General features: G+C 38.3%; 1 protein-coding gene across 2 annotated transcripts in view; it reads left to right on the top strand.

The window, feature by feature from the left end:
• Positions 1-900: 900 nt before the first annotated feature.
• The window catches only part of kalrnb (kalirin RhoGEF kinase b), a 134,931-nt gene continuing 118,107 nt past the window's right edge, over positions 901-17,724 (top strand). Inside the window, exon 1 of one of the 2 annotated variants that reach the window (XM_079840705.1) lies at positions 901-1,083. In XM_079840705.1, coding sequence (XP_079696831.1) covers positions 1,014-1,083 — 70 coding nt within the window. In that variant the 5' untranslated portion in view covers positions 901-1,013. The remainder of the gene's footprint in view (positions 1,084-17,724) is intronic. The other variant, XM_079840706.1, reaches the window with a different exon arrangement.

Genomic DNA, 17,724 nt, shown 5'->3' with positions numbered 1-17,724 from the left:
GAACAAACTGGCGTTTTTTCCTGAAATGCATACTAATTCGACATTAATTATTATAAAATTATTATAAAAAATATTCACTCTAATGAAAAATATAGTATATTATATAAAAGCATACTATTGTATAGAATTATACTGATATGATCTATTTTCAAAATTTTTAACTTTGTATCTAATATAAGAATAACATGACAAATATTATATTTAAAATAATATTAGTTGTGAAGAAATAATGATTTTAAAAACTGCAAATAAGTTTTAATTTAAAGGAAGTTCCAATGATAAAAGCATCTTAACAAACCGCGATTCATTGATTCTAATTAGTAAGCATCCCTTAAACAGGACCGTATGGTGATGGTAGGGCTTCTCCGGCCTCTTGAAAAATACACACACCCCATTATTAGGAAGCGCTTGAGCGCATCAGGAGGACAGATTGGTCCAGTTCTCCGGGCAGGCAGGCAGGCTGCAGCACAATAAAGAACCTCCTTCGCGCGAACGATTGTATGGCTATATGAATATCTATAATAGGCTAGTCGTTGCATTAGCTGCATTGTTTCATCTGTAATAGTGGGAGCCCATCGTGGGAGGCAAATTGCGGCTCGCTCGGTCAGTGTAGGGGAGCGCTGCCATTATATCCACTGCTGGGTTGTGCGAGACATCGAACGAATGGAGGAATATACTACGGGTGGAGGAGGAACGAATGAATAAGGGATTTTACAAGACCTGCATTGACATTGCATGCGCGCTTTTTACGACTCTCTCTATCGGGGTTCCCCCAGCAGTTGTCTTGCAGAGGCGGGTAGGCTTTAAACAATAGCGCCCGGTGGAGCGCTGGATACAGTATCGCTGAGCGCAGAACCTCCGGCATCATCATCATCATCATCATTCACTACTACAAGCGTTCACCAATGGAGACGGCCACGCGCTCTAGTGTTCTTCACACATAGATTACAAAGATCCGTAGGTGTAAAATCTGACCATCATCACAATCATCATCCGTGGAAACATATTCTGCAATGATGAATTCTGCCGAGGCGGCTGAGGAAGGACCGAACGATGCAGATACGGAGCCCTTTTTCAAAACAGGTAGTTTTATTTATGCTTTTGTTTCATTGGATGTCAATGAGTTTATTTTACTTACTAGGCGCATCCATCCGTACATGCACTTTGAGGTTGCATTACGAGGTAAACTGCATAGAAGCTGTCTGAATGGCATAATTTAGTGGTCTGGCTATGCATCACACGCTTTACATATATCACATTGCATACAATGTAGAGTCTGCAATGCATATGTGTGATAAAACTGCCATGTTCCTCAAAAGCCAGTGTGTGATGTTCATATAGGCTAGCAATGCTTTTTATTGGCACGTTCAACGCCCTTATATTGTGTCTGGGTTATTGTGCACAAGAGCAAGGAATCCCCCTGTAAATAGGATACCACTTCACCTGTCACTTTTTTCTCACACCTTCAACACATTCTCTAATTACGTTACTATCACCTCCGGACGCACCGGGGATCGCGCAGCGCGACGCCGCGGCGGGCGCGGGAGTGGCTCAGCCTTTTGTCGGTCGTGACATTGATTCATGTTTCAGAGCCTGAAGCCTGTTGATTCACACTAACAGCATATAGTCTCAGTACTGTACTTTCTTTACACGAGAAACAGAAAAGCTTTTGAATGTAAGAATGGGCGACGTTTTCTGCCATGGAGAGAGGAAAGAAGGGCATCTACTCTTCTGCATCCAGCCAACCCCTTGCTAATGTCAAACCTGACACCTCCACCAGTTGTGGTTCAGTGATTTTATTCACTTTTATTTACTAGACACTCACCAGAGCATGAACTATGACCCTTAAAACTGACCCACTTCTGGTTTGCTTAACAACATAAGCCAGTAATGCACAGCTATACTGTATGTTCTCTATGCACAGCTCTGTGTTGGAATGTGAACATGCATATGGATGGTATGTGTGCGTATGAACTGATATATGCTGTGCACATACTGTTTTCTGAATACATGTATGTGTCGTTTCACGGACGGTGTTTGATGTTTATGTGTTTTTCTCCATACTGTATTATGTCAGTGTCTTCCCATCATGCAAATATGTTTGTCATTTTAAAATTTAGATAGTTATTATCATATTATCAGAGATGGCTGAACACAGTCATCTATGTGGATGAGTGTTTGTGTAGAATATAGGGGGCTAGTTGTCACACTTTTCACCCCTGTGAATATCTCAAATCTTGCTATAGAGCATTTGCATCATTTTTGACCAGGTAAAATATACTGTTAATTTAACCCACATTTGTGATTTTATGCCCCTGTTATGGTTGAAATGATAGGAGCAAAACTGGTGCAATGAGAACCTGCTTTTGAATTGCATTAGGCTTTAAACCGAAAATAATTACTAAGCTCAAAACATTTAATACAAAAGCAAACATGAAAAACCTAACATATAAACATATACAACAATGATTACCATTGATACTAAAATTAATAAATTGGATAAAATTGCAAATTTGAAAACACATGACAACTTGCTCCAACCTGAATGTTACTAAAAAATACCTTTGTTGTGAGAAGAACACAGTTTAACCTTTAAGTTAAAACCAGCTTCATATATTCTTATAGGTGACTATTTCTTTAATATGTCAGTGTGGTTTATTGTTCACTTTTTACCCAGCAGCTATAGAAAAATGATATTGGAATTTTAGTCAAGAAGATAGAATTCACAAAAATTTCAGTTCATTTTCATTTCACGTTTACGGTGCTTTTCACTATACGTATCATTTCGAAAATGCATGTTTCAAATGTAACAATCAAGAAGCCATTCTTAAATCAAAATACATTGACTTGAGAAGCAAAATGACTTGAGAAATTAAGCATTTTTTGGAAAACAACACTAAACAAATATAGATAAATATAATTTAGAAAGACAAAGAAATTTTCGGAAAAATTAATTAAAATGAATTGAGTTTATATAAGAAAAACATATATGTTAAAATAAACTAAATTCAAATGGAAATATTTTTCTTACCCCATTGACAGATTTTTTTCTTGTTTTAAGCATTAACTCACTTAGTTTTTGATACACTTTTAAGAAAAATGCACTATATTGCCAACAGTTTTGGGACGTCTGCCTTTACATGCCTTTAATGACATCCCATTCTTAATCCATAGGATTTAATGTGGAGTTGGCCCACCCTTTGTAGCTATAACATCTTCAACTCTTCTGGGAAGGCTTTCCACAAGTTTTAGGAGTGTTTATGGGAATATTTGACCAGGTCAGGACTGTCTCAGGCCAGTCAAGTTCCTCCACACAAAACTCGCTCATCCATGTCTTTATGGACCTTGCTTTGTGCACTGGTGCGCAGTCATGTTTGAACAGGAAGGGACCATCCCCAAACTGTTACCACAAAGTTGGGAGCTTGAAATTGTCCAAAATGTGTTGGTATTGTATTGGTACTAAAGCATTAAGAGTTCCTTTCACTGGAACTAAGGGGCCAACCCCTGAAAAACAACCCCACACCATAATCCCCCCTCCACCTTTACACCTGGCACAATGCAGTCAGGCAAGTACAGTTCTCCTGGCAACGCCAAACCCAGACTCGTCCATCGGATTGCCAGACAGAGACGCACAATTCATCACTCCTGAGAACTCGTCTCCACTGCTCTAGAGTCCAGTGGCGGCGTGCTTTACACCTCTGCATCCCACGCTTTGCACTTGGTGATGTAAGGCTTGGATGCAGCTGCTCAGCCATGGAAACCCATTCCATGAAGCTCTCTACGCACTGTTCTTGAGCTAATCTGAAGGCCACACGAAATTTGGAGGTCTGTAGCTGTTGACTCTGCAGAAAGTTGGCGACTTCTGCGCACTGTGCGCCTCAGCATGCGCTGACCCCGCTCTGTGATTTTACGTGGCCTACCACTTCGTGGCTGAGTTGCTGTTGTCCCCAATTGCTTCCACTTTGTTATAATACCACTAACAGTTGACCGTGGAATATTTAGTAGTGAGGAAATTTCACGAATGGAGGTGGCAACCTATCACGGGACCACGCTTGAATTCACTGAGCTCCTGAGAGCAACCCATTTTTTTCACAAATGTTTGTAGAAGCGTCTGCATGCCTAGGTGCTTGATTTTATACACCTGTGGCCATGGAAGTGATTGGAATTAATTTAATGATTTGAAGGGGTGTCCCAATACTTTTGGCAATATAGTGTACATTAATACACTTTGCTTGTTAAGTAGATGTATCTCCATTTAAGAATGCTTAGTCCTGGAAAACAAGACAAAAATGCTGAGTAAGAACACATTTTCACAGTGTTTTAATTTAAGACAATTTGGGTTTAAAAGCACCATTACCACAAAATCACTGCTAGGATCAGGCATTTGTGTAAAAGGACCTTTCGAGACTACTGTCAGTCTGTCTCTCTGATATCTCATTTAGCAGGAGGTGTGTGCACAGGGCAAATTCTGATTGTCTTCACCCTGTGATGGAGATTCTCTGGCACGTCCCTTCCACACCCCCTGTGCTGTTGTCCAACATATTCATAGTCTAATAGTGCCTGTATCTCTGGTCTCTCCATCGGATTAGCATGATCACACTGGGTGGGATAATCATGTGCACAGGATTGGTCGTCTGGGAATCAGGTTGTCCCTTGTCCGCAAGGATGTCAGACACTGTGAGAGGGCAGCGGAGACAGACACCGCTGTGCCAATGTGGGAGATCACAATCACTGTGTGGGGACGAGCGCCTTGTTCGTGCATAGCATCCCTGCAGACGTTCATCTGGGGTCTTGTTTGAGGTGGGAGGCAGAATGAAACAGAGACTGGATGTTGGTTTATGAACATTAGACAGACAGACAGACAGACAGACAGACAGACAGACAGACAGACAGACAGACAGACAGACAGACAGACAGATAGATAGATAGATAGATAGATAGATAGATAGATAGATAGATAGATAGATAGATAGATAGATAGATAGATAGATAGATAGATAGATAGATAGATAGATAGATAGATAGATAGATAGATAGATAGATAGATGGACAATGCACTGGACAATGCAAAAAACAGGTGCTATTTGGAATTATGTAAGTCTGCAAATAAGTTGATTTATTTCACAGTAATCGAAAATGGTCAATGCCCAGAGTAACTGGGGTTGACAGAGAGTTGGCCTAAAAACCAAGAAGGTCTCTTGTGTATTATAGCTGGAATCATTTTAAGCTGCTTAGCTTGTGGTTTTCTCTTGCTTTGGCTATGGCCAAAATGTTACGGACCGGTTGTCTGTAATGTGGTAAAACCATACCACATGTCTCTTTTCTGATATAGGCCAATTAAATCAACTGTCAAAAACAATTGTTTAGAAAGTATCATAGGACTCATAAGCCTAGATTTGTATGTGTGGTCATGTGTGAGGACGATATTTATATCTCAATGCAATGATTACATGATGATTCCTAATCATTTTAGACCGTTTAGATGGCTATTATGCTTCTAGTGGTTTATGCTTTGCATAACTTACTTTTTTTGCAGAAAGTAACTGACCCATAGAGTTTCTTATATGCGTTTTTTCACATTTAAAGGTTGAGATTTGCAAGAGAACGGATGTTCCCAGATCATTGTGACATGATTTCTTAGCTCCAACACCCAGATTTTAAAGAAACATATATTGTACCACGAAGCGCATAGCTGTTGAATTTATGACTGCTCTTATATTATGTTCACACACTCAAAGTTCATAGATAAAGAGTATTTCCATTTCCTGTTGGGCACCATTCTGTTTAAAAACTGTGAAAACGTAATAGCTGCACTTGAAAATGTTTTTTGTAATTTTTACAAAAACAAAACAAAACTGTTGATTGGTTGATTTGCAAGCTACCTTACAGTAAAATCATTTAACATTGCATTATGTGTCATTTTACTGTAAAATACTGTAAAATTAATATAAGTAAAAATACATTGCCAGGAGTCTGACACATCAAATATAATTGTATTTTATATAAATCATTTTGTAATACATAATATGTAAATTATTATTTTTTTAAATCATTTTTGTTATCAGTAATGTTTATTAGAATGTTTTACATTATATTTTATGTTGTTTAGTTAATGTTTATTGCATTATTTTAGTGTTGTGTGTTACCCTGACAGTTGTTGTGTGTATAACCACCATGTACACCGTCTGTATAGGAGTATTGGTCATGTTTTATAGACTGGCCACTTACAATGAACTCTGATTCATCATGTGGCTTACTGTGTTATCATGGTGGTGATCAGTACATTAAAAACAGCCAATAAAAATGCAACATAAAATGGCGTATTGAACAACGTGACATGGCACATGGCCCTTTTCCTTAGCCATGACCGCATCCATATTCTCTAAACTATCTATTCTCTTTCGCTTCCTCCTCTTTTTTTCAGTGCACATAAAAACCACAATTGCCAAAGTGCGATTCATCTTGCTCTATTTGTTTACCACTAGCGCATGCTAATGACGTTTTATTCTTCTATATTAACTTGCGTCGCAGTCTCAGATTCAATAGGTGTCACCATTGATCGTACTATCTACATACGTGTCGTACCCAAGTTTATTAGATCCATGTCGTACAGTGTACAGTGAATGATCTAGGATTGCCGAAATTGCACAGTCTGTAGCAAGCATTAGGGAGTTTAATGTGGTGACTAGGGCGTTGCTAGGGTGTTCTGAGTTGTTGCGAGGTGGTTGCTTACTGGCCTGAGTCAGAAAGAGCACACATCCTATTCTCTATGATATTTGGATTTCTAGAGATGGCTCAGGTTTATTTCACTGCCAAGTAAAATTTTTGTCTGTTCACATTGAAATGTCCACTAATCACACCATGTCTTATTTTGTTGACTAAGTGAACTCAGTAAATGAGTAATTGTAAAAATGTTCTATTATTTTGGAGTGAAATCCAGGATGTTTTGCTTGCGAATGTGTTCTGTGGAGACACATTGTTGAGGTTGTGGCCAGTCAACCAGAAACAAACTTGGGAACTTAAACTTGGAAACTTGTTATGCAGCTTCCTCTGCATGTGTCATCACACATTGAACTAGAAAGTGTGTCTCCTCGTCCAAGAGTGCAACAGTACACAAGTATGAAAATTAGTGGAGATAAGGTGTCGTCTTCCGGGAAATCTGTTGAAACTTGATAATGACATGACCTTGGGGTCATATAACAATGTTTTGATTTGTGAAGTTCATCTTAAAAAAAAAAATTGAACAGCAGGAAAATGAACAGCACAGTAAAGAATGGCTAGTTACTTGAGTTATAAGAATAAACGGCCCATACGTGGCAAAAGAAATTAGCTGCTCACTGAACATATTTCACTGAGGACTGGTTTGAAAAAGTGCAACTAGATCAAAACCGCAACCTATCTTGTCTTATTATGATTTACTGTAATCCCTGAACATATGGATTTTACAAGATGCAAGAGTTGCTCTCAACACCCCGCTCCACACAGAAGATGACTGTGCTTAAAATTTGGTCTTCAGAGAGGCAAACCTACCACCACACACTTCATCCTCAGCAGGCCATTCTCCTGAATGGGGGCCAGAAGGGTTGCTGTAGCAACTGTTGCCAAGATTCCTGCTCAGGACTGGAGTTCTCTGAGCAGAATAGGTACATTCAGTGATTATGTTGGCCAGGACACAGTGAAAATCAATTTCAGAAGTATTTTTGGATTATATCCATCAGGGGCAACTCAGTGGCACCTTTTTTATTAGAATATTTTTACTTCCTGTCATTTGTCATGACTGCACCAACTGAAACGTTTTCTGTAGGAAATCTTGATGGGAGTTTTATGTGGCTTGGTTTGAATAAAGATTTAAAGAGCACCTATTATGGCATTTAAAATGTTCCAAATATTGTTTCAGAAGTCCCCAACAACAGTTTTGCATGCATGCAATGAGAAAAAAGACTTTAGTTTTCTTATAATATGCATTTATTTTTACCTGTTTTGACAGCGATTCTCAAATGATTCCTTTAGTGATTCACTTTTCAAAACCCCGCCTTTACGTGACGCTAATCTGCGGTGATTGGTCCGATGACCCAGTCAGTTGGGATTGGTATAGTCTGTGCCGTCTATGGTCTGTGCAGATATTTTCGGAAACGGAACGCCCATCAAAGTCTTATAGTGACAGTAATTTGTTAATATGTGTCAGGAGTTATGAATATGAAAACCGCGTCGGTACCGTTTGATTGTAATATGAGCCTCAGCTGATCTCATTCATAAAAAAACTCCTCTATTCTCCTCACGAAGACTCGCGACAAATCAACATCCCTCAGGGCTTTTAGTTCAAAAGTGTGCAGATGAGGAGACATATTGATAGATTCTCATATGTCTGTGTCAAATTTCTAAACAGAGGAGTATTTTTTATTCAATACTTCCTCAAAATGCGCAGATGTAGCCTAATCATGAGCGATTGAGTCTCTTATGTGTTGTTTTCAATCCATACTGGCAGCCGGAGGGCGCTCTGTGCACATGCAGTCCATATATGGTACAGACAGACGAAGAAGATACCATGTGCCATAATAGAAGTCCATAATAAAAGCTTCCTGAGATAGCGAAACATGCAAATAGAGACATTTGAAGACTAATAAACACACAATCGCGACGATGTATGGTTTGTCTTCAAGCCACTTAGTCTTCAAATGCTCATCCTTGGGCAGATGAAAAAAGTTTGCTTTTGAGTCGCACTTCAGAACATAGCGTCTCGTCGCCATGATGTTTTCTAGTTTTCACTGGCGTCTTGGAGCGCAATAAGTGGGCGTATCGTATTCAAATAACTTGACAAGTTGACGTCATCTAGTCAGAGAAAAAGCTTCGGTCTTCTAACGATTCTTAAAAATGACTCAGAGTCGACTCTTACTTTTGAAAGAAAATAACTATATATACGGTGCACTGTCATATTTCAAACTTTGCAGGATGTTTTTGTTCACTTAGATCTATGTTACACACTACATGAAAGGTTAATTTCAAAATTCCATGATAGGTGCTCTTTAAAGTCACATTGAAACAAAAGTTGCATTTTCTCCCCTATTGTGACGTATATATAAGGGAAACTAAACGACTTCTCGAACAAGAAAAAATGTAGGGTGGGACTTGATTTTGTCAGTGGGGAATTGATTGGAAAATTGGATGGTTGTGGTTTGCTATTGGTCAATCTCATGTAAGTGACAGGTTGTCCCGCCCTCGCGCCAATAAACGTATCATCAGAGAAAAGAAGAGATATCGCTGCAAGGGGGAGGGGGAAGTTATTTTGATTTAAACAATACAAGGGGACATAAATTTAAAAAATGATGTTGTGCATCAGTGCACAGATAAACAAACATCATTGGTTCTCGCACATCACACACACTTTTGAGCTTGTGTGTGCGCAATATATGATGTGCTCTATGGATGCGTGTCAATAGATGTAAATAAAAAGTATCTAAATTGTATCTGTTCATCTTATAAAGTGATCGGATCTCTTCACAAGCCTTGGATTAAACCGCTCAATTGATGGATTGGTTTTATGACACCTTTATGACCTTTTTGAGGGTGAGTAAAGGATTGCAACATTTAAATTTTTGGGTGAACTATCACTTTAACATAAATATAAAATATTATAGAATTGGTTGATAATGTAAGGTAGATTTTATTCCACATGCCACAAATATGAAATGGAATATGAATGTAGATTGGACTAAAAAAAGCCAAACCCACGGGACTTCATTTCAGAGGTCCACCACATTCCATTATTGTATATCTATGTAATATTTCAAAGACATCTGCCTTGAAAAGATATTATCAGACACGAGCAGACTGTCTGATCACATTACACATTTCTGCTTTGAATCACAAGCTTTAGCGAGAGTGTGATTTACACAAGTGTTTTAGAGTTTATTTTTAGACATTTATTGGAATACGCGATTCATCTTAAAATATTAAGGCTGTTCATCTCTTCTGCTCACCAAGGTTTTTTTTTTTCATTTATTTGATATTTGATGAGATGTTACAAGTAATCCTTTTTTAGTCTTGTAGTCCATTTGTGGTGATATTTCTAAGCACAAAGCAACCCTTCCGAAAAGAGCCCCCATGCCCCATTAAAACCTATATTCACCTGAAATAGCTGGGCACCTATAAAATTAGGTTATATGAGATCATGGGCCAGTGCTATTGGACTGGGACCAGTTTCTGATCTCACAGCTTAGACTTACACAATAGTTCATACTAACACCAAACCTCAGCCAGCCATTGTTTTCTGACTTCCCAGGACTGTAAGGGCCCTAAATGTAGCTTTACTGGCCTTGTCACTGTTCTTGGCGTCCTTGGCAGGATTCGATCCTGTGGGGGCATTTGGCAACTTTTTAGCAGGATTGGTTTCATTTAGTAATTGCAAGGAGCTTGCTATTTCCTGGTACTTCTATGAGCTTTGTGTTACTGTTTATGTGGACACACCCTGATCCTGTAACAATTCACAAAGCTTCATATCACGACCCTCTCGTCAGGTTGTATTATGGGTGACGTTTCCTGCTGTGAGTTTTAATCGTGATTCTTTTGTTGAAGTAATATGCTCACGGAGTTAGTCTGACTCTGCATCACATGCATGCTTAAAACTATACAATATGCACCCCGGTGTACTCACTGATGAAGATCTCATAAAACATGCAGGAAACAATGCATGGCAACCTTATGAAATATGGATACAGCACTTTGTATGCAGTGGATAATTTCACAACAGCTCAGTGATGCCCATGTCCTTTCATCTGACATCTCAGATGTTACAAAGCTGTCTGCAGTATCCACAAAGCTTGCAACGTTCCCTGGTACGGCTGGTTAAAGCAGCGACCCGGCATTTTCTATCTTTTATGAACACTTTGTGTTTAGTTGTGTGCAAAATAAAGAAACGGAATGCTGTAGGAATACATAATGCATGTTTTGCATGTGTTTAGGTGCTTCAGAGTTTAATTTAGGAAACAACATGGTCGATCAAGTTTAATAATTAGCTGCATCCCAATTTGCATAGTTATATTATGCATGACAAGCACTTTGCTGATGATGGAAAAGTACTGCTGAGTATGTATGACAGACATACAATAAAATTGCTTCTTGATTTCAATGGACTATCTAGCTATCTATCTTAGCATGTTGCTAAATTCATTATTGCATAACATTTAGATTCATGCAATCTACAATTGCTTTTTAAAAATTCAATTTTTTCTGCTACTGATTAATTCAACTGAATTAATTATGGAATAGTTCAGTGGTAATTAGGGACGAAACGGTATGGAAATTTAACATCACGATTATAGTGACCCAAATTATCACGGTTATCAATATTGTCACGGTTTTGTTCAAACGAGATGAAAGTGTTCAAAAAGAACAGATGCACACACTTAAAACATTTCAACAAGTTTTATATATGAAAATCAACAAACAACAAATAACTAAAGCAGCTCTATGCACTTTTTTAAGCTAGATTCTATTCTGTGGGATTTCCTTCCTTATAATGGCCGTCGTCAATAGCAACGCATAACGCATAAATAATAATAATTTGTCGTAAATATAATCTCTAATATTATCTCTGTAAATATATTCTCAAGCAATATTCTCATCAGTGTTCAGCAATGATGCATTTAAATCTAGCATATTTTGTGTAAGAGCCCAAACGGTATCTTAGTGAAATAATGCATATCCATATTTCCAAATGATTTGACAGTTTATTTTATTAAATATCAAAATGTGTGCATCATACCTGACACCTAGATGATCACTTTGCAGTCAGTTTTACGACTGTCATTCTCTTCAAATGCTATTGAATTTTGAAAATTGTATAACGTTACCAATGTTGTGTGTAACTTTAGAGACGGTCCCTTAATTCGCCGGCGTTATGCCAGTCATATCAGATGCGCTGTAGCTCTGCTGTGTTTGTTTGAAACTATTTTCGCTGCTGAAATAGAACAAAAACAATCAAACACTGTATGATGAATGAATCTCCTGCGTACATCACACACATCTCTGCTTTAAATGTGCAGATTTCAGCGACTGAGAGCGGCGCGCGCTCTGAACAAAACTCCGGTTAATCTGAACGCCTCTGATTATGAGACATTGCATTCATAAACTCAATATAAACACGTGTGAGTGGTTATAATGCGCAACGCGATTATAATAGATGGCTTTTGAGAAGACTATAATAAGTTCAACAGCCAGAGTGGTAGTGTGCGGCCAAAATAACGTTACACCTTCAAATGGCGGTTGTTAATGTCAAGCCCTGATAATTATCCCTTAAATGTCGCCCTAGTCTTGTCTGAACTTGTTCGTTCGCTTCACGTTATTATTTCCCAGACGTAGTTTTGGTATTCAGGTCAAAGTCCACTTGCCTTGCGTTCGTAGTTTTTAAGTGTTCCCCCTATTACAGTGACTTTCTTCTGGCATGTTCTGCAGACAGGGTGACCATCTTCGATTAAGTTTCCCTCTGGACTTTTGTAAAAGCCAAAAAATGACAATGCCTCAGATATGGTCCTTTTAGAAATCTGAACAATCTCCCGGCGCTGTCACTGCCTTCTGCCATTTCTTCTCATTCAAAAAACAGTGGTGCGCTGACCCAGACTGACGCTGACTGGACAAGATTTACCGCGAGTTTTCACAATCGTGATAATCACACGCGGTTTTAATGATAATTAAATTTTATACGATATTACTAACCGTCACTAAATTTTATTGTGGTTTATCTTGAAACCGGTAATCGTTTCATCCCTAGTGGTAATATAAATGATGCCTATAGAGGGTATGCACGTGACGTCACAGTGACTGCGGTTACGCCCACTGAGTGGCAAAAAGACTGAGAGCATTGGTTTTCAGTGTGAATGACGCCAAAAACACACTAAAACGTGAAAGAGCTTAGAGATTGACTGTACAAACAGATTTGACAAGAAATCTGAGGTATATTTTTACAGACTTTCTAAAGCTACAGAAAAGAGAAGCAAATGGATTCACAGACACAACTGGACTTCAGGCAGCAGAACGTGGATTTGCAGTTATCATTTTGTCTCAATATGTTGAATTTTTGGGGGTAAAATACCTTATTAATTGTATTATGTATTGTATTGACAACTCATCAATTAAATATTTGCCATCGTATATTCTGCCTAATTTGATGTTTTTAAATAAACACTGACAAAAACTGTACAAGTTTTAGGGCTGCACAAAATGATGGTATATATATATATATATAACATTGATATAAGTGATCATCTGGATTTAGACCTACCTATATAGTATTTATATAAAACGTTAATATAAATGTCAGGAAACACGATCCTGGCTGCATGTACCAGGATCACTGGATTTTTGGTAAATTGTAAAGAACACTTATATCGAGTCCAATCTTTAATTTAAACTGAAAATCGTTTGTTTTACTTGCGTTTTCGCTGTTTTCCCTATTAAATCCAGTAAGCAGCAGCTCTTTTGCAACTCAGCCCCGGCTGAGGGGGTGGGTTTCGGCAGGAAAGTGACGTCAATGCATACCCTCTATTAAATGTTGTTAGCTTAGCAATGTGCTAATGTCAAACTCCCCTGAAATCAATTGTGAGCATAGTCTACTTTGCTTTTTGTATGGTGTTCGGTGTTGCTACCTATGCAGAGCATTATTCAGTCACATCTCAGCTTGGATGCTGCTTTAGAAAGCAGTCTCACAGTAGGCAGTGAGGCAGCTCAGTAGGTTTTGGAACAGAGCCTCTTTTGTTGTGCAAGATGTTGTGGGCAATACTAGACCAAAAAACATTCACGTATGCACACTTTAAAATCCTAAAATATGATATATCTGGGCAGATTTGATGTTAATGTATGACATTAACTAAATTTGGGACGTGTAATAGTCTGACGTGCTATTAAGGATATGTAGGCCTATACAGTAGTATTTTAGTCAGGATGCAGCGTTACATTTTTTTGCGATTCAGGAATTAAATAGCAGGGTTAGCAAGGTGTATGGGGCTGCACATAAATACTGTAAGTTTTTTTGTCTAAATCTTTTCAAACACATCTTTCCTAAATACAGATAACAATCAATATTTTCTTATTACATTTTTTTTTCACTAGAGAATAGAGATTTTAAAATATAATTATATATACTCTATTACAAATAAAAATTGGTTTATTTTGGTGTACTTAGTGCACAGCTTTGTGTCATTTAAAATATTCATATAAAAAATGTAAAATTTGGTTTGATGAATTGTATTTAACTTGGATTGTTGATTCTGGCATTCTATGTCAGTTTCATGGATTAGTTCGCCCAAAAATATGAATCATTTTCTTGCTTTCATGTTTTTCCAAACCAGTATAACTTTCTTTTCTTTTTTTCTTTTTTTCCCCTTTTTTTGTGGAACACAAATGTACTGATCTGTAAACTGATCAAATAACTCAATGGCTTTAGAAGACTAGGAATATAGTCACATGGACCACTTTTTTGCAATACTTTCTTGTTTAGTTGTTGGTTTGTTTTAATTTTTTAATATTATTTGTGATCAAAGGCATAATTTTTTTCCCACATATCTTTTGGAAGCTTGTTAGCCTCATTTACGTAAGCAAAAAATATTAAGCTGCACAACTGTTTTCAGCATGGATGATAATAATAGGAAATGTTTCTTGAGCACCAAATCAGCATATTAGAATGATTTCTGGAGTAATAATGCTGAAAATTCAGCTTTGTCATATCCAGTGTTAAGGTTAATGCATTACAAGTAATCAGATTACTTTTTTTTCCAAGTAACGAGTAAACATGATGGTTATTGCAGTTCTAAACAAAATGTGAGCATGCATTTACTCATCTCACTTGCACAAAAACAGATTCAGTATTTCTCAAAATGAATAAAACCAGTGAAAGGCTAACTTTAAATGTTACGCAAACCTGCAGTAATTTAATGTTAAATGACAGAAATATACTTTATGTAATTAATCTCACTGTCTCAATGTCTTGACCTTTGATGATTCAACCACCAATAAGTAAAAAATACTTTAGAAAAACATCACAGTTGAGTTGAATTTATTTATTTATTATTATTATTATTATTGCTGAAGTAAGAGTGTGGAACTTTCTACTACTGCGTCATTTCACTTTTGGTGTGAAAGGGCCTTTACATTTGGCAAAAACAAACAAGCAAGCCCAGCCCAGTTGAGAAAGAGTAACGCAAAAGTAACATAACTCATTGCTTTCCATAAAAAGTAACTAAGTAACACAATTAGTTACTTTTATAAGGAGTACATTAATATTGTAATGCATTACTTAAAAGTAACATCCCCCAACACTGGCTATAACATAAATAAATTAAATTTTAAATTATATCAAAATAGAAAGAAGCTATTTTAAATTGTGATAATATTTGACAATATCACAGTTTTTTTGAGCAAATAAATGCAGTCTTGGTGAGAGACTTCTTTAAAAAATATGAATAAATGTTACCATCCCTAATCTTTTGAACTGTAGTGTAAATCATATTTTATAAATATATAAATATATTTTTTTGTGAGCTGTTGGACGACTTGTTTAGCTTTAGACTCTGTCAGCACATAATAGCCCAGATCAAGTTGTAAATGGGAAATGACTGCGTTCAAGAGTGTTTAATCAGCCTTGTCCTCATATATAAATGTGTGTGTGTGTGTGTGTGTGTGAGAGAGTGTGAAATAGTGTCTGCCCTCTAGCAGGGGCTGGGTAAAGTCAGTTCTCACAGTAAATTTAACATGCCATGTTCATCATCATACTCTTCCACTCAGGTTTAATAGTTTATGTAGCCTTCAGATGAGAGCGAGCAAGAGAGATGAAATGCAGACATAAGCCGTGTAAAGATCTTTTTAGGCCTCGTACAGACTCAACAGATGTACCTCAGTTGTGTCGTGTGGGTGTGTGTGTGCATTTGTTTGTGTGTGAGAGTGCATGTGGCACATCTGTGAGCATGCAGCTTGTGTGTATACTGTATGTGTTTCTGCTGTCTATGTGTGTTTAAGTGTGATTGAACTTTTCCCCACCGGTTTGCCCCGGTGCCCAGCTGTCGGCTATGGGATTACAGAGCAGGCAGATTACACCACTAATGAATCTAAACAGAAGGAGACGTGCCAACAGCTGGGTCTCCCTGCCCCCCCCGCTCGACCTACTATGACCTACTACTCTATTTTCCATGCAGTCAGTATTATGCTTAATACTGTTGTCTGTCATTCAGTGTTTACAGAATGCATGTGTCCCTTGTGATCCTTATACAAAGCGTACAGAGCAGCAATGGTGGTAGCACACCCACACAACATCCTGTTTATTCATATTTACCAAGAACAACACTGTTGTTGTAATGTATTTATGTTATATTTGCACACATTTGGATTCAAAGGTTCTGTAGTGAATACAATGTCTTTAACTCTGCCAGCCAATGTCTGGTTGAGCCACACAAAATAGAGTGCATAAGTAAACAATTATTTTTATAAATGTATAAACCTTTAAAAAACAACCTTACTGTGAGCCTCAGGGTGGTTAATTAATGCTTCCGTATATATATATATATATATATACTGATCAGGCATAACATTATGATGTTCACCTGATAACAGGTGAAGTGAATAACACTGATTATCTCTTCATCACAGCACCAGTTAGTGGGTGGGATATATTAGGCAGCAAGTGAACATTTTGTCCTCAAAGTTGTTAGAAGCAGGAAAAATAGGCAAGCGTAAGGATTTGAGCGAGTTTGACAAGGGCCAAATTGTGATGGCTAGACGACTGGGTCAGAGCATCTCCAAAACTGCAGCTCTTGTGGGGTGTTTCTGGTCTGCAGTGGTCAGTATCTATAAAAAGTGGTCCAAGGAAGGAACAGTGGTGAACCGGCGACAGGGTCATGGGCGGCCAAGGCTCAATGATGCACTTGGGGAGCGAAGGCTGGCCCGTGTGGTCCGATCAAACAGACAAGCTACTGTAGCTCAGATTTCTCAAGAAGTTAATGCTGGTTCTGATAGAAAGATGTCAGAATACATCGCAGTTTGTTGCGTATGGGGCTGCATAGCCGCAGACCAGTCAGGGTACCCATGCTAACCCCCTGTCCACCGCTGAAAGCAACAACAGTGGGCACGTGAGCATCAGAACTGAATCACAGAGCAATGAAAGGTGGCCTGGTCTGATGAATCATGTTTTCTTTTACATCACGTGGATGGCCGGGTGCGTGTGCGTCAATTACCTGGGGACCATGTGTGGGGAACACATGGCACCAGGATGCACTATGGGAAGAAGGCAAGCTGGCGGAGGCAGCGTGATGCTTTGGGCAATGTTCTGCTGGGAAACCTTGGGTCCTGACATCCATGTGGATGTTACTTTGACATTTACCATCTACCTAAGCATTGTTGGAGACCATGTACACCCTTTCATGGAAGCAGTATGGTTTGGCCTCCAAATTCCCCAGATCTCAATCCAATCGAGCATCTGTGGGATGTGCCGAACAAACATGTCCGATCCATGGAGGCCCCACCTTGCAACTTACAGGACATAAAGGATCTGCTGCTAACATCTTGGTGTCAGATACCACAGCACACCTTCAGCGCTCTAGTGGAATCCGTGCCTCGATGGGTCAGGGCTGCTTTGGCAGCTAAAGGGGGACAATATTAGGAAGGTGGTCATAATGTTATGCCTGATCGGTGTATATACAGCTCTCAATGTTAAGTGGTCTCTTAATTTTTTTCAGAGCTATA

This window comes from Gobio gobio (assembly GCF_949357685.1).
Source record: "Gobio gobio genome assembly, chromosome: 17".
Classification (NCBI taxonomy): Eukaryota; Metazoa; Chordata; class Actinopteri; order Cypriniformes; family Gobionidae; genus Gobio; species Gobio gobio.
This window is presented reverse-complemented; position numbering and strand designations above follow the sequence as displayed.